Source organism: Oncorhynchus nerka, linkage group LG8 (assembly GCF_034236695.1).
Source record: "Oncorhynchus nerka isolate Pitt River linkage group LG8, Oner_Uvic_2.0, whole genome shotgun sequence".
In the NCBI taxonomy this organism is placed as follows: Eukaryota; Metazoa; Chordata; class Actinopteri; order Salmoniformes; family Salmonidae; genus Oncorhynchus; species Oncorhynchus nerka.
This window is the reverse complement of record NC_088403.1, coordinates 18,035,266-18,060,065: the sequence shown is the minus strand read 5'-3', so window position 1 is coordinate 18,060,065 and position 24,800 is coordinate 18,035,266. Positions and strand designations below refer to the sequence as shown.

General features: G+C 47.4%; 1 protein-coding gene across 1 annotated transcript in view; it reads right to left on the bottom strand.

Moving 5' to 3' along the window:
- LOC115126721 (IQ motif and SEC7 domain-containing protein 3-like) overlaps positions 1-24,800 on the bottom strand; it is a 193,747-nt gene that overhangs the window by 34,501 nt on the left and 134,446 nt on the right. Inside the window, 3 exon segments of the mRNA XM_065021490.1 lie at positions 6,460-6,626; positions 10,201-10,323; positions 22,245-22,406. Coding sequence (XP_064877562.1) covers positions 6,460-6,626; positions 10,201-10,323; positions 22,245-22,406 — 452 coding nt within the window.

Sequence of the window (24,800 nt, the reverse complement as noted above, 5' to 3'; positions counted from 1 at the left end):
GACTGGGGGAACATATCAACTGGGGACTGGGGGAACATATCAACTGGGGACTGGGGGGACTGGGGACTGGGGGAACATATCAACTGGGGACTGGGGGAACATATCAACTGGGGACTGGGGGAACATATCAACTGGGGGGGAACATATCAACTGGGGACTGGGGGAACATATGAACTGGGGACTGGGGGAACATATCAACTGGGGACTGGGGGAACATATCAACTGGGGACTGGGGGAACATATCAACTGGGGACTGGGGGGAACATATCAACTGGGGACTGGGGGAACATATCAACTGGGGACTGGGGGAACATATCAACTGGGGACTGGGGGAACATATCAACTGGGGGGGACATATCAACTGGGGACTGGGGGAACATATCAACTGGGGACTGGGGGAACATATCAACTGGGGACTGGGGGAACATATCAACTGGGGACTGGGGGAACATATCAACTGGGGACTGGGGGGGGGAACATATCAACTGGGGACTGGGGGAACATATCAACTGGGGACTGGGGGGAACTGGGGGAACATATGAACTGGGGACTGGGGGGAACATATCAACTGGGGACTGGGGGAACATATCAACTGGGGACTGAACTGGGGGGGAACATATATGAACTGGGGACTGGGGGAACATATGAACTGGGGACTGGGGGGAACTGGGGACTGGGGGAACATATGAACTGGGGACTGGGGGAACATATGAACTGGGGACTGGGGGAACATATCAACTGGGGACTGGGGGAACATATGAACTGGGGACTGGGGGAACATATGAACTGGGGACTGGGGGAACATATCAACTGGGGACTGGGGGAACATATGAACTGGGGACTGGGGGGAACATACTGGGGACTGGGGGAACATATCAACTGGGGACTGGGGGGAACATATCAACTGGGGACTGGGGGAACATATCAACTGGGGACTGGGGGAACATATCAACTGGGGACTGGGGGGAACTGGGGACTGGGGGAACATATGAACTGGGGACTGGGGGAACATATCAACTGGGGACTGGGGGAACATATCAACTGGGGACTGGGGGGAACATATGAACTGGGGACTGGGGGAACATATCAACTGGGGACTGAACTGGGGGGAACATATGAACTGGGGAACTGAACTGGGGACTGGGGGAACATATGAACTGGGGACTGGGGGAACATATGAACTGGGGACTGGGGGAACATATCAACTGGGGACTGGGGGAACATATCAACTGGGGACTGGGGGGGAACATATCAACTGGGGACTGGGGGAACATATCAACTGGGGACTGGGGGAACATATGAACTGGGGACTGGGGGAACATATGAACTGGGGACTGGGGGAACATATCAACTGGGGACTGGGGGAACATATCAACTGGGGACTGGGGGAACATATCAACTGGGGACTGGGGGAACATATCATCTGGGGACTGGGGGAGACATATCAACTGGGGACTGGGGGGAACATATCAACTGGGGACTGGGGGAACATATCAACTGGGGACTGGGGGAACATATCAACTGGGGACTGGGGGAACATATCAACTGGGGACTGGGGGAACATATCAACTGGGGACTGGGGGAACATATCAACTGGGGACTGGGGGAACATATCAACTGGGGACTGGGGGAACATATCAACTGGGGACTGGGGGAACATATCAACTGGGGACTGGGGGAACATATGAACTGGGGACTGGGGGAACATATGAACTGGGGACTGGGGGGACTGGGGACTGGGGGAACATATCAACTGGGGACTGGGGGAACATATCAACTGGGGACTGGGGGAACATATCAACTGGGGACTGGGGGAACATATGAACTGGGGACTGGGGGAACATATGAACTGGGGACTGGGGGAACATATCAACTGGGGACTGGGGGAACATATCAACTGGGGACTGGGGGAACATATCAACTGGGGACTGGGGGAACATATCAACTGGGGGGGACTGGGGGAACATATCAACTGGGGACTGGGGGAACATATGAACTGGGGACTGGGGGGGACTGGGGACTGGGGGAACATATCATCTGGGGACTGGGGGAACATATCAACTGGGGACTGGGGGAACATATGAACTGGGGACTGGGGGAACATATCATCTGGGGACTGGGGGAACATATCAACTGGGGACTGGGGGAACATATCAACTGGGGACTGGGGGAACATATGAACTGGGGGGACTGGGGGGGGAACATATGAACTGGGGATGGGGGAACTGGGGACTGGGGGAACATATCAACTGGGGACTGGGGGAACATATCAACTGGGGACTGGGGGAACATATGAACTGGGGACTGGGGGAACTGGGGACTGGGGGAACATATCAACTGGGGACTGGGGGAACATATCAACTGGGGACTGGGGGAACATATCAACTGGGGACTGGGGGAACATATCAACTGGGGACTGGGGGAACATATCAACTGGGGACTGGGGGAACATATTAACTGGGGACTGGGGGAACATATGAACTGGGGACTGGGGGAACATATCAACTGGGGACTGGGGGAACATATGAACTGGGGGAACATATCAACTGGGGACTGGGGGAACATATCAACTGGGGACTGGGGGGGGACATATCAACTGGGGACTGGGAAGAACATATGAACTGGGGACTGGGGGGAACATATCAACTGGGGACTGGGGGGAACATATCAACTGGGGACTGGGGGGAACATATCAACTGAGGACTGGGAAGAACATACTGTATAATTTGGCCGTGAGGCTTCCCTCAAGATCTACCCCATTATAGCCAGGGTGGTTCACTGAGGAGCCGATGAGGCTGCTAGGTCGGGAATAATTTAGGCAAATGGAGACACTCGTCAGGGCAATGACACAGATGCACTCTTGGATATGCTGAGGCATCACTCCACATTATGGAGTCAGCACAGTGGGAGGAAGAGCAGCAGGGTGTGTGTGTGTGTGGGGGGGGTGTGAGAGAGAGATTGAGAGAGAGAGAGAGAGAGAGAGAGAGAGAGAGAGAGAGAGGGAGAGAGGGAGAGAGGAGGAGAGAGATAGGGAGGTAAAGGGAGGGAGGGAGAGTTCTGCTTACTGTGCTTTCACCTGATCGTATTTTATGTATACTCTCCATCTCTCCCTGAACAAATTCAGGTAGTACATCTGACTCTGCAACAACCACATACTAAAGCCATCCGGGACCAGCATGGACCACCCCTAGCTAGGCTCTCTGATCCAGGACCAGCATGGACCACCCCTAGCTAGGCTCTCTGATCCAGGACCAGCATGGACCACCCCTAGCTAGGCTCTCTGATCCAGGACCAGCATGGACCACCCCTAGCTAGTCTCTCTGGTCCAGGACCAGCATGGACCTCCCCTAGCTAGGCTCTCTGATCCAGAACCAGCATGGCCCACCCCAAGCTAGGCTCTCTGATCCAGGACCAGCATTGCCCACCTCTAGCTAGTCTCTCTGATCCAGGACCAGCATGGCCCACCTCTAGCTAGGCTTTCTGATCCAGGACCAGCATGGCCCACCTCTAGCTAGGCTCTTTGATCCAGGACCAGCATGGACCACCCCTAGCTAGGCTCTCTGATCCATAACCAGCATGGACCACCTCTAGCTAGGCCCTTTGATCCAGAACCAGCATGGACCACGCCTGTGCTATGCTCTTTGACCCATAACCAGCATGGACCACCCCTGTGATATGCTCTTTGATCCAGAACCAGCATGGACCACCCCTGTGCTAGGCTCTTTGATCCAGAACCAGCATGGACCACCCCTGTGCTAGGCCCTTTGATCCAGGACCAGCATGGCCCACCCCTAGCTAGGCTCTCTGATCCAGGACCAGCATGGACCACCCCTAGCTAGGCTCTCTGATCCAGAACCAGCATGGCCCACCCCAAGCTAGGCTCTCTGATCCAGGACCAGCATGGCCCACCTCTAGCTAGTCTCTCTGATAAAGGGTCCAGCATGGCCCACCTCTAGCTAGGCTTTCTGATCCAGGACCAGCATGGCCCACCTCTAGCTAGGCTCTTTGATCCAGGACCAGCATGGACCACCTCTAGCTAGGCCCTTTGATCCAGAACCAGCATGGACCACACCTGTGCTATGCTCTTTGACCCATAACCAGCATGGACCACACCTGTGCTATGCTCTTTGATCCAGAACCAGCATGGACCACCCCTGTGCTAGGCTCTTTGATCCAGAACCAGCATGGACCACCCCTGTGCTAGGCCCTTTGATCCAGAACCAGCATGGACCACCCCTGTGCTATGCTCTTTGATCCAGAACCAGCATGGACCACCCCTGTGCTATGCTCTTTGATCCAGAACCAGCATGGACCACCCCTGTGCTAGGCTCTTTGATCCAGGACCAGCATGGACCACCCCTGTGCTAGGCTCTTTGATCCAGGACCAGCATGGACCACCCCTGTGCTAGGCTCTTTGATCCAGAACCAGCATGGACCACCCCTGTGCTAGGCTCTTTGATCAAGAACCAGCATGGACCACCCCTGTGCTAGGCTCTTTGATCCAGAACCAGCATGGACCACCCCTGTGCTATGCTCTTTGATCCAGAACCAGCATGGACCACCCCTGTGCTAGGCTCTTTGATCCAGGACCAGCATGGACCACCCCTGTGCTATGCTCTTTGATCCAGAACCAGCATGGACCACCCCTGTGCTAGGCTCTTTGATCCAGAACCAGCATGGACCACCCCTGTGCTAGGCTCTTTGATCCAGGACCAGCACGGACCACCCCTGTGCTAGGCTCTTTGATCCAGAACCAGCATGGACCACCCCTGTGCTATGCTCTTTGATCCAGGACCAGCATTGACCACCCCTGTGCTAGGCTCTTTGATCCAGGACCAGCATGGACCACCCCTGTGCTAGGCTCTTTGATCCAGGACCAGCATCTACCATGTGCTAGGGCCTTTTGTCCGTACTCTAAAGAGACTTCACTACAGTACAATTACATAGATTAACAGTAAGACATGTATACTGTATATGGAGACGTTTCTAGAATACAATGTAAGTCATTAAACTAATTATATGTGCAACAGCGGTACTACTAAATACATCAAGAGTTATACTAATTATGTGAACACTGTCATATTTTGATACATCAAAAGTAAGACATTTATATATATATATATATATATGGAATGGTTTCTAGGATACAATACAAGTAATTATACTAATTCTATTCAGTGTCTACATATCAGGTTAGACATTGCAGAATGTTTTTGACATTTCTGGTCCAGTGTAATTGAGTAAGTGAGCGCTCCTCTGTTATTCATTAATTAACATCCGATTCAATCTCTTAACTGTGTTCTTCCAACTACTCAATTAGCTTAAAATATAGAGTGAGGGAGGGGGAAGGAGGAGGGAGGGAGACAGGGGGAGATTGGGGAAGATACAGTAAGAGAGAGAGGGCTGAAAGATAGAAAGAGAGAGAAAGGGAACGAGAAAGAGACAGTCAGAGAGAGAGAGAGAGAGAGAGAGAGAGAGAGAGAGAGAGAGAGGGGACACAAACAGAGGAAGAAAGCCAAGCATCGTGGCAATTGATTTTCCAACTTCATTTAATTGTGAGGCGCCGTCCAGATGAATCCATTAAAGTTGTACCATATTGATCCCACAGTCCTGATGGATCCTTCCCTGGCAGAGGAAAACTATGATGCAGCTCTATATTACCAACGACACAAGGCCTGCATCACAAATGGCACCCTATTCCTTAGGAATGGCACCCTATTCCTTGCACTACTTTTGACCAGGACCCATAGGGAATAGGGTGCCATGGGCCCTGGTTAGGGAATAGGGTGCCATGGGCCCTGGTTAGGGAATAGGGTGCCATGGGCCTTGGTTAGGGAATAGGGTGCCTTGGGCCCTGGTTAGGGAATAGGGTGCCTTGGGCCCTGGTTAGGGAATAGGGTGCCATGGGCCCTGGTTAGGGAATAGGGTGCCTTGGGCCCTGGTTAGGGAATAGGGTGCCTTGGGCCCTGGTCAAAGGTAGTGTATTATGTAGAGAACAGGGTGCCATTTGGGACGCAGAAGATTTGAATTAGAGTAAGCTAACTGTTAGGGAAAATGGATTGGGACTTTAGCCGTCTTCTCTTGTAACACGGATATTTGAAACACAGACAGATCATTGTGGCGACATGGTAGGTTGAATATCCTGTCACTGTAGATTCAAGATTTAGTGGCCTCTGTGAAAGGCTACACTATGTAGACGCTATATGCACTTAGGGTGTTATAAGGTGTTAGTAGTAACTACCTAACTAGTAACAAATGAACAAATGAACTAGTAAATAAATAACTAGTAAAAAAATAGCTGGTAACTAACTAACTACTAACTAACTAGTAACTAACTAACTAACTAGTATAAAGTAAGTAGTAAATAACTATTACTTACCCTGTTTCCCTCCCCTACTCCCATCCTCCCCCTCATTCTCATCTACCGCTCCAACACACTCTACTAAAATAATGCCTCACCTCGGAGGTTGCGTATGAAGTCCTCCAGCATCATCTTGCGGTCAGGCTTGATGTTGGGTGAGTACATGTCTGTGTTGAGGAGGATGATAGCGAAGGCCAGGATGAAGATGGTGTCGGGGTTGTGGAACTGCTGCACCACGTCCGGGTTACACATGCAGTACCGCTGACTGGAGAGGGTGGGGGACAGGGGGACAGGAGACGGGACAAGGGGACAGGAGGGAGAGAGAGGGTTAGTATTTGTAAAACCCATGAGACAAGATGACGTCCCTACTCCCTAGAATATACAGATAAGATGAAGTCCCTACTCTCTAGAATATACAGATAAGATGAAGTCCCTACTCCCTAGAATATACAGATAAGATGAAGTCCCTACTCTCTAGAATATACAGATAAGATGAAGTCCCTACTCCCTAGAATATACAGATAAGATGAAGTCCCTAGAATATACAGATAAGATGAAGTCCCTACTCTCTAGAATATACAGATAAGATGAAGTCCCTACTCCCTAGAATATACAGATAAGATGAAGTCCCTACTCTCTAGAATATACAGATAAGATGAAGTCCCTACTCCCTAGAATATACAGATAAGATGAAGTCCCTACTCCCTAGCCACCACAAAGAACCTGGCCAACCATCAGACAGAAAGACAGACAGAACGACAGTAGTCAAATCAATTAATAAAATGTATTTTAAAAGGCCTGTTTTGTCAGCAGTTGTCACAAAGTGCTACATAACTAGTACAGTAGTGTATTTCCGCTGTGCACCGTGGGTTAGACAGCAGAAATATCCCTGCCTGGGCCCCTCTGCAGTAAAGATGACACAGCGCTGATGGAGATCCCAGAGAACACCCTGAGATCTGAGAGGAGGCACGGCAGGAGAGCGAAATACAGCTGGCCTAGCAGCTCCACGCACCAAACAACCCTCGTCAATCTAACTGGCAGAGTGTGTGTGTGTGTGTGTGTGTGTGTGTGTCTATGCTAGGACAGCCAGTCTATCTGCTTGGGGGCATTGTGAGAGGATGAAACATAAGGGCTTGTCCATGTTAGAACAGATAGCAGCCTATGTCCATAGAGTAAAGAGGTTGATTTAGAATCCTCTACAGTGAAAACCAGAGCTCTCCAGACACTACCATTTACATGACATTATGGGCAAAAACAGGTTGAATCAATGTTGTTTCCACATCATTTCAACCAGAAGAAAATTTGATGTGAGATGACGTTGAATCAACAAAACTGATTGTATTTGCAAAAAGTCCTGGTCTTTTTTTCATCAAACTTTGAACCTAAATCCAATAACAGGATGACACGTTTTGTTGATTTCCTGTTTAATTCACTTTAGTTGACAACTCAATCAAATGTAAATCAAAACTAGAAGTTGAACTGAGGTCTGTGCCCAGTGTGGCGACTGCACTGCAAGCTACAGTGTGACACAATGCAGACATACTCTCTCAGTGATAATGGTGTACTGTATTCATCATACCGTGCATACCAAATGGAACACTATTCCTAACATAGGGGCCCTACTTTGAGGGCCCTGGTCAAAATTAGTGCACTAAATAGGGAACAGGGTGCTATTAAATAGGGAACAGGGTGCTATTCAGGACACAACCATATTGTCACGCTATGCTCTCCTCTGCATTGGCAACCAATTCAAATCTTTTATGGAATACATTTATTTACTGTAGCATTGCGTGAGATTCCACAGGGGAGCTTCCTTTGTTAATGAATCAATCTATTATTTCAACGGGTGTGTGTGTGTGTGACACCCCATAGGGCCTCTACTGGAGCGTAAAGTGTCATTCCATATTCATTCTGGTTATGGATTCCAGGTAGGCTGGCCCGGCCTTCCTCCGGAGTCATGTGACCACTGAGCTGCATGATTGGAATCTACGTCTCAGTGGGCTAGGAATACACACAGGTAGTGGACTAGCTATGTAGGGAATAGAGTTGCCATTTGGGACACAGCCGTGTCCTCAGTTTGGGGGTTCATCCCCACTGATTCTGCATCATCTAATGGAGACTAGACTTTTTACCTGAAAAATACCTTATCTTAAGCCACATACTCTATGGTTTGCAGTTGTACCATCGAGACTGGGCTTAGACTTTAAGGAAGGTTTTGCAGCCAACAAATAGCTTTTTCTTCTTAATAATACAGTCTCAGTTCTATACATTTCTCTTTACTATTCTACCAGAAAGAGTGAAACAGCAGATAGCCCTAGAAAGAGAAACCCTATATTCCCTCCCCTTACTCTATTTCAGTGAAGGGAATCTCATGTGTGTGTGTGTGTGTGTGTGTCTCTCTCTCTCTCTCTCTCTCTGGCCTCAGAAACTGCCATTATTAGCTGACACACACCAAGCTACAGAAGCTGCCAGGTGTTTATTTTCTCCTGACTCGTGTTTCTTCACACATTCTCTCCCTCCCTTTCCTCCCTCTCGCTCTCATTTCCCTGCCACCTGCCTTTCCTTCTGTTTACAGTCATCCTTTACCTCTTCCTCTATCCGTCTCTCTCGTTCATTCTTTAAGCCTCTCGCTATCACTCTCTTTGAAGTCTGTCTCCCTCCCTCCCGTCATCTTTCTCTCTGTCTCAGACTCTTGCCTCTCGTTCTCTATCCTTTTCTCCCCCTCTCTCTTTTTCTATTCCTCACTCTCTCCATCTCTGTTTGGAGGAGCAGGGGAGGCAGGCGGAGACCAGAGAGATGTGCTTTATGCAACAGTGTATATTTATAAACATCTCCTCCTTCCTTCCCTCCCTCGCTCTTTATTTCGCCCCTCTCTGTGCAGCACGCACTCTGCGCCAATCCTACCCAAAACAAATGCCATCCGTCAGTCTCCATGCCCGCTCACAAGGACAACAACACTCTCGTTGGCAACGCACCTTGACAACTGTGACAGCTGGCCATATCGTAAATGGAGTAGGTATTCAAGGACACTGGTTAGCGCAGAGCAACGCAGCTGTGGCATAAATGGGATACCCGTTAAGACTCGTAAACCAGGAAGTTGTACTTATCCTGTCTGTTGAGATTGCCTGTTGTTTCAGAGCACCTAGCCAAGCGGAGGGCTGGGTCAACCATCTAAATGGAGAGAGGATTTAAACTAGCCCGATTTAACCAGTCTGAATGCGGTGAAACACTGCTGTGTGCAGCACTCAGGCTGGATAACCAAGCGAGGTAGAAACTGGAAAGTTTGGATGGGATTTAGGTTGACTGGTGAAGTGAGACGTGAACTGAAAAAAACTCCTAGCGCTGTGTTTTAGGCTCAGACACACATGGACCTTAGTGCTATTGGCAATGTCCTGCCCACCCATGGACAACAACAGGGCAAAGACACTACAGGGCTGTGCCTCGCCTGATGTTGAGCTTAACTCTCTTGAACGTTGCAGCCTTTTAGGCCTTCTATACCTGAGACAAAGGTCTCTCTGTTTGTCCCAGTAGTGACCTCATCTAATCACAACTGCCTGACATCCTACTGGATGTGAATTGTTTTTAAATGCCTTCCTTAAACCAACACCCGTCCAGGATGAGTTGAGTTTAGAGTTGAGTCTATTAACATACACATTACTACATCAAGGCTACGCTTCCTGGGATTATTCACAAAGCAATACATCACACACACACAACACACACACACACACACACACACACACACACACACAGATGATTGATTGATTCATTGATTGACTGACTAACTGATTGATTGACTAACTGATGGACTGACAGACTGACTGAATAATGGAGCTCACCTGAAGGCCTCGATCAGTCTCTCCACCTTCTGGGCCTCTCCCTGGACTCTGATGTGAGCCTGGAACTTCCTCAGAGCCTCGTCCAGCTCCATCCCTGAGAAATCCATCTCATCCACCACACAACTGCAGGAAAGAAAGACAAGGAGGGAGGAGAAGGAGGGAGAGGGAGAAAGGGGGGAAGGAAAAGAGATGGAGGGAGGGAGGCAGACAGAGAGAGAGAGACATTAAGAGAGAGAGAGAGAGAGACATTAAGAGAGAGGGAAGGAGGAGGGTAGAGAAAGGGAGCGAGATATAGAGAAAGAGGGAGAGACAGAGAGAGAGAGAGAGAGAGAGAGAGATTAAGAGAGAGGGAAGGAGGAGGGTAGAGAAAGGGAGCGAGATATAGAGAAAGAGGGAGAGACAGAGAGAGAGAGAGAGAGAGAGATGTTACTTCTACAGGAATCTGTAACCCCAGTTTGAATTCACATCAGACGCCACTTCCACTTTCCCTGCCCCGCCCCTGCGGTCGTGGGGAGGTGAACCCAGAAATGACTCAGAACTATGGGGAACAACTTCCACAACTTTCACTATGTCTACTTCAGGGTCAGTTTCACCCAGGTATTATCCATGCATGGGTGCAAGGACAGCAGGGAGAGGGCCCATCTAGCCTCGGCTACACTGCTATCACCGCTCCCCCAGCACAGGGACACAAACCCTCGGAGCAGAACATCCAGCCATTAATGGACGGGCTAGCTTAGTCAGAGGAAATTAAATCAGCTTAAATAAAAGAGATTTGCAAGCCAGTCAGAATAAATGCATGGGAATTAGTGATTTGTATAAGCAATGGCCGCCAAAGTGAGCGAGAAGGTGACCTGGATTTGTTGAAAAGTTGGATGACTGTGTGTTGAGGGTGACACTTTCTCAGGTAGGATGAAAATGTTTCCTAGAGTGATGAATGATTATCTTGAAAACTCATCTGATAATAGTCTAATTTGATTGTATTAGAATGAGTTCTATCAAGTTGGGAGAGACAATGTAAAACCATGTAATTGTAAGTCATCGTGACATTATCTTGATAACCTATTGCATCATATTTACAGTGTAATTGGGCTAGGACAATGACAGTGACTTTTATTTTTTTAAATTTTTAATTTTACATTTATTTAACCAGGTAGTCTAGTTGAGGACAAGTTCTCATTTGCAACTGCAACCTGGCCAAGATAAAGCACAGCATTTTGACATATACAACAAAACAGAGTTACACATGGAATAAACAAACATACAGTCAATAATACAGTAGAAAAAAAGAAAACAAAAGTCTATATACAGTTGAGTGCAAATGAGGTAAGATAAGGGAGTTAAGGCAATAAATAGGCCATGGTGGCGAAGTAATTACAATATAGCAATTTAACACTGGAATGGTAGATGTGCAGAAGATGAATGTGCAAGTAGAGATACTGGGGTGCAAAGGAGCAAGATAAATACTGTATCGGGATGATGTAGGTAGATAGATGGGCTATGTACAGGTGCAGTGATCTGTGAGCTGCTCTGACAGCTGGTGCTTAAAGCTAGTGAGGGAGATAAGAGTCTCCAACTTCAGAGATGTTTGCAGTTCGTTCCAGTCATTGGCAGCAGAGAACTGGAAGGAAAGACGACCAAAGGAGGAATTGGCTTTGGGGGTGACTAGTGAGATATACCTGCTGGAGTGCGTGCTGCGGGTGGGTGCTGCTATGGTGACCAGTGAGCTGAGATAAGGCGGGGCTTTACCTAGCAGAGACTTGTAGATGACCTGGAGCCAGTGGGTTTGGCGACGAGTATGAAGCAAGAGCCAGCCAACGAGATCATGCAGGTCGCAGTGGTGGGTAGTATATGGGGCCTTGGTGACAAAACGGATGGCACTGTGATAGACTGCATCCAGTTTGTTGAGTAGAGTGTTGGAGGCTATTTTATAGATGACATCGCCGAAGTCGAAGATCGGTAGGATGGTCAGTTTTACGAGGGTATGTTTGGCAGCATGAGTGAAGGATGCTTTGTTGCGAAATAGGAAGCCAATTCTAGATTTAATTTAGGATTGGAGATGCTTAATGTGAGTCTGGAAGGAGAGTTAACAGTCTAACCAGACACCTAGGTATTTGTAGTTGTCCACGTTTACTAAGTCAAAACCGTCCAGAGTAGTGATGCTGGACGGGTGAGCAGGTGCGGGCAGTGATCGGTTGAAAAGCATGCATTTAGTTTCCCCTGCGTTTAAGAGCAGTTGGAGGCCACGGAAGGAGAGTTGTATGGCATTGAAGCTTGTCTGGAGGTTAGTTAACACAGTTAACACAGACTTCAGGGAAACTGAAGTTGTTAAGATATTGTAGATTTTGTCCTCGATTAACCCCGTGTGCTCTAGTGGTCTGTAGCATAATATTGAATATCTTAGCGGGAACACACACACACACACACTCACGCACTCACACACACAAACACACACACACAAACACACACACACGCACACACACTCAAACACACACACACATACAAACACACACGCACACACACACACACACACACACACACACACACACACACATACACACACACACATACAAACACACACATTTTGATGACCTCCCTTGATTAGCATATTTGTCAGGAGAAATTACCACATGTAGTGAAGTGTTTACAAAGCATCAGGGGTTGCAGAACACTTCCACAGACCAAACACACATATTGATTGGCTCCCTGCAAGACAGAACCAGGCGGGTTCTCTTCCACCTGATTAGGAGATGACAAGCAGAAAGTAGAGTTCATTTCTCTGCTATAAACAGGTTGCGGGGTAGACTGGTGTGAGTGTGTGTGTGTCTCTGTGTTTGTGTGTGTGTCTCTGTCTGTGTCTATCTGTGTGTGTGTTTGTGTCTTTGTGTGTGTGTGTGTGTGTGTTTGTGTGAGTGTGTGTGTGTGTGTGTGTGGGGGTGAAAGGGTGGAGGACACATGTGAAAGCTCACATACACACACTCCCTGCTGCTCACACCCACACATGTACACATGAAGGTGCACACATTCTCTCTCTGTTTCTCTCTGTTTCTCTCTGACACACACACACACACACACAGACACACACAGAGACAAACACACACACACACACACACACACACACACACACACACTACACACAACCCCCACCCCACACACACCCATGTTATCCCCATGACTGATTTTCACATTAAAACCTGATCCCCATTACTCTCCCTTGACTACATGAGAGAATGCCAAGAGTGTGCAGAGCTGTCATCAAGGCAAAGGGAGGCTACTTTGTAGAATCTCAAATGTAAAATATATTTTGATTGGTTTAACACTTGATTGGTTACTACATGATTCCATATGTGTTATTTCCTAGTGTTGATGTCTTCACTGTAGAAAATAGTACAAATAAAGAAAAACCTTGGAATGAGTACTGTATAACCTATTGGTGTACTTCAAATGTTGATGGAGAGTGTAGGGTCCTGGACTAGTGGGGTCGTACCCTTAGAGGAGTTAAGGGTCCTGGACTAGTGGGGTCGTACCCTTAGAGGAGTTAAGGGTCCTGGACTAGTGGGGTCGTACACTTGGAGGAGTTAAGGGTCCTGAAATAGTGGGGTCGTACCCTTAGAGGAGTTAAGGGTCCTGGACTAGTGGGGTCGTACCCTTAGATAACACATTGTTTAGTGGTTTGAGGATCAGGTCAACACTTTGACAAAATAGAACATGTTGACTTTAAAGAGAGACAGGGAGAGAAAGAGGGAAAAAAGATAGAGGGAGAGGGAAAGAGAAAGAAAGAGAGAGAGAGGGGAGGTGGATAATGATTGAGGTTAAAGGAGAAAGGCAGGCTGCATGCTTGCAGAGAGAAAGACCAATGAATAAAGGAACAGAGACAAAGAGAGAAATAGAGCTGCATTTCAGAGAGATTTCAGGACTCATGTAATGAGATGTGACGTGCGTGTGTGTGTGTGTGTGTGTGTGTGTGTGTGTGTGTGTGTGTGTGTGCATGTGTCCTCCTAAGAAACAAAAGGCTTTGAACTGCTTTGGGTCCTCATCTTAATTAAGTTCATTGGCTCTGTGTATGTGTGTGTGTGTGTGTGTGTGTGTGTGTGTGTGTGTGTGTGTGTGTGTGTGTGTGTGTGTGTGTGTGTGTGAGTGTATGTGATAGAATGCATGCAGCATCAGCTTCTCCTGGTGCAATAGGGTTCTTTATCTAAGTTGGAACTGTGATGGATTTTCACAATAGAATGTAGCCTGTCACAGCACTAAGAGCAGTCGCCCAATGATCAGCTGTTAAGAACTTCATCTGTCACTGTAATCTGCACTCTTAATGGAACATTGGTCTGGAGAAATGAATTAGAGTTTTTCTAAAATGCCCTGCCCAAAAGCCACCCCATTTGTAGATTGTCCCATATCTGGCAGTATCCACTATCTCTGACTGGCCTTGGGGTGGTCTTTGTAGGCTACCATCGTACTGTTTGTTGCTGTTTTTATATGATGCCTTTACTGTGAAAAGTATCACTCACACAGACATGCACACAGAACCAACAGACAAGCAGGCAAGCAGGCAGGCAGACAGACTCACACATATATACACATATACACACCCCTAAATTATAACGCATCACTTCAGGGTTGAGACTGGGTATATTTGAGCTTGGCTGTTGGTGTAGATTTAATTAAAAGATTGAGCTAGCAGCGTCACAGACACTGAGAAACACACACACATAGACACACACACACACACACAGACAGACACAGACAGACAGACAGACAGTGGCGCTAGCATCCTCTTTTCTCCCACACAGTCATATGAGTGAAAGGCATCCAGGAGAATTATAGCAGAACATCACATGACAGCTCAGGAGGATTGTCAGATTGTCTCGAGGCTATGGTCCTATTGTTAATACTCCCTTTGTCTGTGTGTTAACCTCTCTCACTATGACTGTTACAATACCAGTGTAGTCAACTGTCTATATGTTAACCTCTCTCACTATGACTGTTACAATACCAGTGTAGTCAACTGTCTATATGTTAACCTCTCTCACTATGACTGTTACAATACTAGTGTAGTCAACTGTCTATGTGCTAACCTCTCTCACTATGACTGTTACAATACCAGTGTAGTCAACTGTCTATGTGTTAACCTCTCTCACTATGACTGTTACAATACCAGTGTAGTCAACTGTCAATACCAGTGTAGTCAACTGTTAACCTCTCTCACTATGACTGTTACAATACCAGTGTAGTCAACTGTCTATGTGTTAACCTCTCTCACTATGACTGTTACAATACCAGTGTAGTCAACTGTTCTACCAGTGTAGTCAACTGTCCTCTCTCACTATGACTGTTACAATAACAGTGTAGTCAACTGTCTATGTGCTAACCTCTTTCACTATGACTGTTACAATACCAGTGTAGTCAACTGTCTATGTGTTAACCTCTCTCACTATGACTGTTACAATGACTGTTACAATACAGTGTAGTCAACTGTCACCTCTCTCACTATGACTGTTACAATACCAGTGTAGTCAACTGTCTATGTGTTAACCTCTCTCACTATGACTGTTACAATACCAGTGTAGTCAACTGTCTATATGCTAACCTCTCTCACTATGACTGTTACAATACCAGTGTAGTCAACTGTCTATGTGTTAACCTCTCTCACTATGACTGTTACAATACCAGTGTAGTCAACTGTCTATATGCTAACCTCTCTCACTATGACTGTTACAATACCTGTTGTCATGACGTTGGCCTGAGGGGTTGGTTTATGACAGTCATAAATACCTCTTCCCCCCTTTTTCCTCTCTCTACCCTACTAAGGTTACATTTGCAAAACCCTTGGTTAACATAGAGATTCTGGGGACATCAGTTGGTGGGGGGAAATTAACTATATTCTGGTAATCCGAACAATTGAACATATGCGGTGGTACTTAATGAATATGATGTCAGTTCGGTTGTCATCTGAGACATTCTCATCAATGAGAAGATGACATAAACTCTACAGTGGAAAGTCTACACATCAGAGTTATCGGATTCACATGGAATTGTTGTTCAATTTAAATATTTGAATATGAAATGAGTTTTCTCATAATTAATAATTAATTGTGTGTATGTGAATTCTGTGTGATTAGTTGGGTTTAAGTATTTATTTACTAAATACCTAATTTATATTGCTGATTCAAATTGTTAGCCAGGGTTCTTGCAAGAATTTACAACTTTCAGATGAGACTGGAGTAAGATGAAGATTAATGTTGACTGCTATGGATGTAAAATACTACTAGGTCTTTACGAGTTTATTCGGAAGATAACAGCTCTATAAATATTATTTTGTGGTGCCCGACTCTCTAGTTAATTACATTTACATGATTAGCTCAATCAGGTGATATTAATTACAGAGAAATGATTTTATAGAATAGCATGTCATATCACATAATCCGGCATAGCCAAAGACACGACACTGTGTAGTCAACTGCAAACAGGGACAGTGTAACACCCCATGTTTTATATCTCAAAACTCTCACGACCAAAATGTTTTATTAGCAGCCAATGTTAACTTTCTTATTTGGGGCTTTGGCAGTCAACTGAAAAACATGCCAACAGTATTTCTGATTGTCTTCTCAACTCACCATCACTTACATTTAATGTGGGTCTATGACAGTCAAATTAGTCTGACATAATGTCTCTTATCTCACCAACACTAATGACATGGGTGTGGCTTAATGTATGTTGCATCGGAGCTTCTCAAAGTCAGGAGGCGTGGTCGACAGAGCGCACCTCATCTCTGCTGTCACATCCAACCTGGATCGATATTTGGTTTGAATGCAGACAAAAGCATTTAATCCAGCTTCACACAGATATGAGCTGGCGAAGGGGACATTGAGTTGTAATGCCCTGAGGCAGACAGCAGGGTGTTCCCATTGAGCCAGGAACCAGAACTCCTCTGTAGTGATCTGTGAATGCGTTGTCTGTAGCATTCATTTTACATTTACATTTAAGTCATTTAGCAGACGCTCTTATCCAGAGCGACTTACAAATTGGTGCTTTCACCTTATGACATCCAGTGGAACAGCCACTTTACAATAGTGCATCTAGGTCTTTTAAGGGGGGAGGTGAGAAGGATTACTTTATCCTATCCTAGGTATTCCTTAAAGAGGTGGGGTTTCAGGTGTCTCCGGAAGGTGGTGATTGACTCCGCTGTCCTGGCGTCGTGAGGGAGTTTGTTCCACCATTGGGGGGCCAGAGCAGCGAACAGTTTTGACTGGGCTGAGCGGGAACTGTACTTCCTCAGTGGTAGGGAGGCGAGCAGGCCAGAGGTGGATGAACGCAGTGCCCTTGTTTGGGTGTAGGGCCTGATCAGAGCCTGGAGGTACTGAGGTGCCGTTCCCCTCACAGCTCCGTAGGCAAGCACCATGGTCTTGTAGCGGATGCGAGCTTCAACTGGAAGCCAGTGGAGAGAGCGGAGGAGCGGGGTGACGTGAGAGAACTTGGGAAGGTTGAACACCAGACGGGCTGCGGCGTTCTGGATGAGTTGTAGGGGTTTAATGGCACAGGCAGGGAGCCCAGCCAACAGCGAGTTGCAGTAATCCAGACGGGAGATGACAAGTGCCTGGATTAGGACCTGCGCCGCTTCCTGTGTGAGGCAGGGTCGTACTCTGCGGATGTTGTAGAGCATGAACCTACAGGAACGGGCCACCGCCTTGATGTTATTTGAGAACGACAGGGTGTTGTCCAGGATCACGCCAAGGTTCTTAGCGCTCTGGGACGAGGACACAATGGAGTTGTCAACCGTGATGGCGAGATCATGGAACGGGCAGTCCTTCCCCGGGAGGAAGAGCAGCTCCGTCTTGCCGAGGTTCAGCTTGAGGTGATGGTCCGTCATCCACACTGATATGTCTGCCAGACATGCAGAGATGCGATTCGCCACCTGGTCGTCAGAAGGGGGAAAGGAGAAGATTAATTGTGTGTCGTCTGCATAGCAATGATAGGAGAGACCATGTGAGGTTATGACAGAGCCAAGTGACTTGGTGTATAGCGAGAATAGGAGAGGGCCTAGAACAGAGCCCTGGGGACACCAGTGGTGAGAGCACGTGGTGAGGAGACGGATTCTCGCCACGCCACCTGGTAGGAGCGACCTGTCAGGTAGGACGCAATCCAAGCGTGGGCCGCGCCGGAGATGCCCAACTCGGAGAGGGTGGAGAGGAGGATCTGATGGTTCACAGTATCGAAGGCAGCCGATAGGTCTAGAAGGATGAGAGCAGAGGAGAGAGAGTTAGCTTTAGCAGTGCGGAGCGCCTCCGTGATACAGAGAAGAGCAGTCTCAGTTGAATGACTAGTCTTGAAACCTGACTGATTTGGATCAAGAAGGTCATTCTGAGAGAGATAGCGGGAGAGCTGGCCAAGGACGGCACGTTCAAGAGTTTTGGAGAGAAAAGAAAGAAGGGATACTGGTCTGTAGTTGTTGACATCGGAGGGATCGAGTGTAGGTTTTTTCAGAAGGGGTGCAACTCTCGCTCTCTTGAAGACGGGAGGGACGTAGCCAGCGGTCAGGGATGAGTTGATGAGCGAGGTGAGGTAAGGGAGAAGGTCACCGGAGATGGTCTGGAGAAGAGAGGAGGGGATAGGGGATAGGGTCAAGCGGGCAGGTTGTTGGGCGGCCGGCCGTCACAAGACGCGAGATGTCATCTGGAGAGAGAGGGGCCGTCACATTACAGCTCGATCAGCTGTTCGATTTCACTTACTGGCATGTCAACTGAGCCAGGATCACAGTCAAAAGGATTGGGAACTATGTCCCAAAGTGCTCTTCCAAGCATTGGTTAGTGAGCAGTCATCACTGGTGTGGGACACTTCCTGATGCTGTGTTCTGTTAGAAACATGCACAGCCGAGGGAAGTGGGAATGGTTCGCTTTTGAAAGAAAAATCTCCAATAAGAATTCTTTCCCCTGAATCCACTGATTGTCACGATCGTCATAAGGGGTGGACCAAAATGCAGCGTGGTATGTTTCCTTTTTTTTTAGGAAGAGAAAACTCAAATAACAAAAACAATAAAGCAAACAAACTAAACGTGACGTTCAGAGTAGTGCTCACAGGCAACTATACCTAGACAAGATCCCACAAAGCACAACGGGAAAATGGCTACCTAAATATGATCCCCAATCAGAGACAACGATAAACAGCTGCCTCTGATTGAGAACCATATCAGGCCAACATAGATATACAATTCCCCTAGATAACCCACCCTACATCACACCCCGACCCAACCAACATAGAGAGTAAACAGCTCTCTATGGTCAGGGCGTGACACTGATTCAGTCACTCATCTGTACAATGTTTTTGTATTTTCTCTATATGCTTCTGTTCCATTTGTTCAGTTTCCCAAATACTGTATGTCTGTTACATTGGCAGGGAGACACATTTATTATTTTCATTACACAGAAAGTCAAGTCCTCTCTCAATGCAAAACATATTTACAACACTCCCCCTCGATAACCATCAAGCCTCTGTGTGAAATAGAACATAGCTATTCTCTGATCCCATATCTCCACATAGTTTTGCGAACAAGTGTGCGCCCAGTGATGTGGTTTGATGTACACTGAACAAAAATGTAAACTTAACATGTAAAGTGATGGTCCAATGTTTCAAATGCACAAAAAGCTTATTTCTCTCAAATGTTGTGTATAAATGTGTTTACGTCCCTGTAATTTCTGTCTGTAATGAAGTCCTTATGTGGAGAAAAATCATTCTTATTGGCTGGGCTTTGGCTCCCCATTGGGTCCACCATGCCTGCGCCCCTGCCTGGTCATGTGAAATACATAGATTAGGGCCTAATTCATATATTTCAATTGACTGATTTCCTTATATAAACTGTAACTTAGTCAAATCTGTGAAATTGTTGCATGTTGCGTTTATATTTTGGTTCAGTATATCTTCCAATTAAAGTGAACTGCTGCAATATATCTCCGAGTTCTGTGCTCAGCTCTTTTGCTGCCAGTTGTTCTCGGTGTATCATACAATACATTCATATGGCAGAGGGAGACACATTCCTAGAGAGGGAGACACAACTAGACACAACTAGAGTGCAGAGGCCTGCCTGCCGTCCCACCATAGATGGAGCCCCATCTGTGCAAAAGCCCACCAGTAGATCCCATGGAATCAGTTTTTCGTCAAAATAGCCACGCAGCACACTGAACATCCCCTGTGCCCCCCGATATGTATAGCGAACAAAAGTCGCGGCCTCACAGCTAAAATCCATTTGAAGAGCATAAGCTGGGGAGTTTTTGAGTGGTTCAGTCTGTTTGCTCTTGATTGCTAGCAATAGCATCAATTATTTGTTTGACAGCGCTATCTGACAAAGGTATTGATGTGAGTTTTTGGGCCCCTGCCTCCCCACACATTGTTTCACCGTATAAATTGCGGCCGGTAATATCAGAGTCTCTGTAATAGTGTGTGGTTTCATAGCATAGCGAACCTAGCCATTCACCATGGGAATGATGACCACTGGTCCAACAGGGTTCATCTTGGGGGGGAGGTCTCCACTCACTAACCACTGCTCCAATAGGGTTTATCTTGGGGGGGAGGTCTCCACTCACTAACCACTGCTCCAATAGGGTTTATATTGGGGGGGAGGTCTCCACTCACTAACCACTGCTCCAATAGGGTTTATCTTGGGGGGGAGGTCTCCACTCACTAACCACTGCTCCAATAGGGTTTATCTTGGGGGAGTCTCCACTCACTAACCACTGCTCCATTAGGGTTTATCTTGGGGGAGGTCTCCACTCACTAACCATTGCTCCAATAGGGTTTATCTTGGGGGGGAGGTCTCCACTCACTAACCACTGCTCCAATAGGGTTTATCTTGGGGGGAGGTCTCCACTCACTAACCACTGCTCCAATAGGGTTTATCTTGGGGGGGAGGTCTCCACTCACTAATCACTGCTCCAATAGGGTTTATCTTGGGGGAGGTCTCCATTCACTAACCACTGCTCCATTAGGGTTTATCTTGGGGGGGAGGTCTCCACTCACTAACCACTGCTCCAATAGGGTTTATCTTGGGGGGAGGTCTCCACTCACTAACCACTGCTCCAATAGGGTTTATCTTGGGGGGAAGGTCTCCACTCACTAACCACTGCTCCAATAGGGTTTATCTTGGGGGGGAGGTCTCCACTCACTAACCACTGCTCCAATAGGGTTTATCTTGGGGGGGAGGTCTCCACTCACTAACCACTGCTCCAATAGGGTTTATCTTGTGGGGGAGGTCTCCACTCACTAACCACTGCTCCAATAGGGTTTATCTTGGGGGGAGGTCTCCATTCACTAACCACTGCTCCAATAGGGTTTATCTTGGGGGGAGGTCTCCACTCACTAACCACTGCTCCAATAGGGTTTATCTTGGGGGGGAGGTTTCCACTCACTAACCACTGCTCCATTAGGGTTTATCTTGGGGGCGGTCTCCACTCACTAACCACTGCTCCAATAGGGTTTATCTTGGGGGGAGGTCTCCACTCACTAATCACTGCTCCAATAGGGTTTATCTTGGGGGGGAGGTCTCCACTCACTAATCACTGCTCCAATAGGGTTTATCTTGGGGGGAGGTCTCCATTCACTAACCACTGCTCCATTAGGGTTTATCTTGTGGGGGAGGTCTCCACTCACTAACCACTGCTCCAATAGGGTTTATCTTGGGGGAGGTCTCCATTCACTAACCACTGCTCCAATAGGGTTTATCTTGGGGGGAGGTCTCCACTCACTAACCACTGCTCCAATAGGGTTTATCTTGGGGGGGAGGTCTCCACTCACTAACCACTGCTCCAATAGGGTTTATCTTGGGGGGAGGTCTCCACTCACTAATCACTGCTCCAATAGGGTTTATCTTGGGGGGAGGTCTCCACTCACTAATCACTGCTCCAATAGGGTTTATCTTGGGGGGGAGGTCTCCATTCACTAACCACTGCTCCATTAGGGTTTATCTTGGGGGGGGGGGGGGGTCGTAATGAGCCTACTGTACCTAGACAATGCTCTTCAGTTCAGTACTATTATTAAGAAGTAGAGTACCAGTTACTCACTCTAGGACGTCTCTGTTGAAGGGCTTCTTGCTGTTTCCCAGGAACTCTCCAATCATCTGCCTGCTCAGGCCCTTCCTCTGAAGCAGGAAGTGAGCCACACCTATGGGCGTGTCCGGGATGAAACCTCGTGAGATCAGGAACTGGAGACCCTTATCAGGGTTACTGACAGAGAAGAATAAAGAGGAGGAGAAATTAGATATTAAAATCCTCTTTATTTGGGTTAATATCATACAGTACACAAATCCTTCACATTTCATGCCCTCACATATAAAGGAGAGAGGGTAGAGAGAGGTAGAGAGAGGAGAGAGGAAGGGGGAAGAGAGAGAAGGGGGGTGAGGGAAGAGGCTGGAGGAGATTGTTATACGTGAGACCCCTGCTTGCTAAACAAGTTCCAAAATCACCAAGACTATGAAGATCAAAACAGTCTGGTGATGACAGTCTGGTGTGGAGGCTAGCTGTAAAACATGGTGGTAATGACAGTCTGGTGTGGAGGCTAGCGGTGATACATGGTGGTAATGACAGTCTGGTGTGGAGGCTAGCGGTGATACATGGTGTTAATGACAGTCTGGTGTGGAGACTAGCGGTGATACATGGTGTTAATGGGAGTGTGGTAATGACAGTCTGGTGTGGAGGCTAGCGGTGATACATGGTGTTAATGGGAGTGTGATAATGACAGTCTGGTGTGGAGGCTAGCGGTGATACATGGTGGTAATGGGAGTGTGATAATGACAGTCTGGTGTGAAGGCTAGCGGTGATACATGGTGTTAATGACAGTCTGGTGTGGAGGCTAGCTGCAAAACATGGTGGTAATGACAGTCTGGTGTGGAGGCTAGCTGTAAAACATGGTGGTAATGACAGTCTGGTGTGGAAGCTATCGGTAAAACATGGTGTTAATGACAGTCTGGTGTGGAGGCTAGCTGTAAAACATGGTGTTAATGACAGTCTGGTGTGGAGGCTAGCGGTAAAACATGGTGTTAATGACAGTCTGGTGTGGAGGCTAGCGGTGATACATGGTGTTAATGGGAGTGTGATAATGACAGTCTGGTGTGGAGACTAGTGGTAAAACATGGTGGTAATGACAGTCTGGTGTGGAGGCTAGCTGCAAAACATGGTGGTAATGACAGTCTGGTGTGGAGGCTAGCTGTAAAACATGGTGGTAATGACAGTCTGGTGTGGAAGCTATCGGTAAAACATGGTGTTAATGGGAGTGTGGTAATGACAGTCTGGTGTGGAGGATAGCGGTAAAACATGGTGGTAATGACAGTCTGGTGTGGAGGCTAGCTGTAAAACATGGTGGTAATGACAGTCTGGTGTGGAAGCTATCGGTAAAACATGGTGTTAATGGGAGTGTGGTAATGACAGTCTGGTGTGGAGGCTAGCGGTGATACATGGTGTTAATGGGAGTGTGATAATGACAGTCTGGTGTGGAGGCTAGCGGTAAAACATGGTGTTAATGACAGTCTGGTGTGGAGGCTAACGGTGATACATGGTATTAATGGGAGTGTGGTAATGACAGTCTGGTGTGGAGGCTAGCTGTAAAACATGGTGTTAATGACAGTCTGGTGTGGAGGCTAGCGGTAAAACATGGTGTTAATGACAGTCTGGTGTGGAGGCTAGCGGTGATACATGGTGTTAATGGGAGTGTGATAATGACAGTCTGGTGTGGAGACTAGTGGTAAAACATGGTGGTAATGACAGTCTGTGTGTAGGCAAAACAGTAATGACAGTCTGAGCTGCAAAACATGGTGGTAATGACAGTCTGGTGTGGAAGCTATCGGTAAAACATGGTGTTAATGGGAGTGTGGTAATGACAGTCTGGTGTGGAGGATAGCGGTAAAACATGGTGGTAATGACAGTCTGGTGTGGAGGCTAGCTGTAAAACATGGTGGTAATGACAGTCTGGTGTGGAAGCTATCGGTAAAACATGGTGTTAATGGGAGTGTGATAATGACAGTCTGGTGTGGAGACTAGTGGTAAAACATGGTGGTAATGACAGTCTGATGTGGAGGCTAGCTGCAAAACATGGTGGTAATGACAGTCTGGTGTGGAGGCTAGCTGTAAAACATGGTGGTAATGACAGTCTGGTGTGGAAGCTATCGGTAAAACATGGTGTTAATGGGAGTGTGGTAATGACAGTCTGGTGTGGAGGATAGCGGTAAAACATGGTGGTAATGACAGTCTGGTGTGGAGGCTAGCTGTAAAACATGGTGGTAATGACAGTCTGGTGTGGAAGCTATCGGTAAAACATGGTGTTAATGGGAGTGTGGTAATGACAGTCTGGTGTGGAGGCTAGCGGTGATACATGGTGTTAATGGGAGTGTGATAATGACAGTCTAGTGTGGAGGCTAGCGGTAAAACATGGTGTTAATGACAGTCTGGTGTGGAGGCTAACGGTGATACATGGTATTAATGGGAGTGTGGTAATGACAGTCTGGTGTGGAGGCTAACGGTGACACATGGTGTTAATGGGAGTGTGGTAATGACAGTCTGGTGTGGAGGCTAGTGGTGATACATGGTGTTAATGACAGTCTGGTGAGGAGACTAGCGGTAAAACAT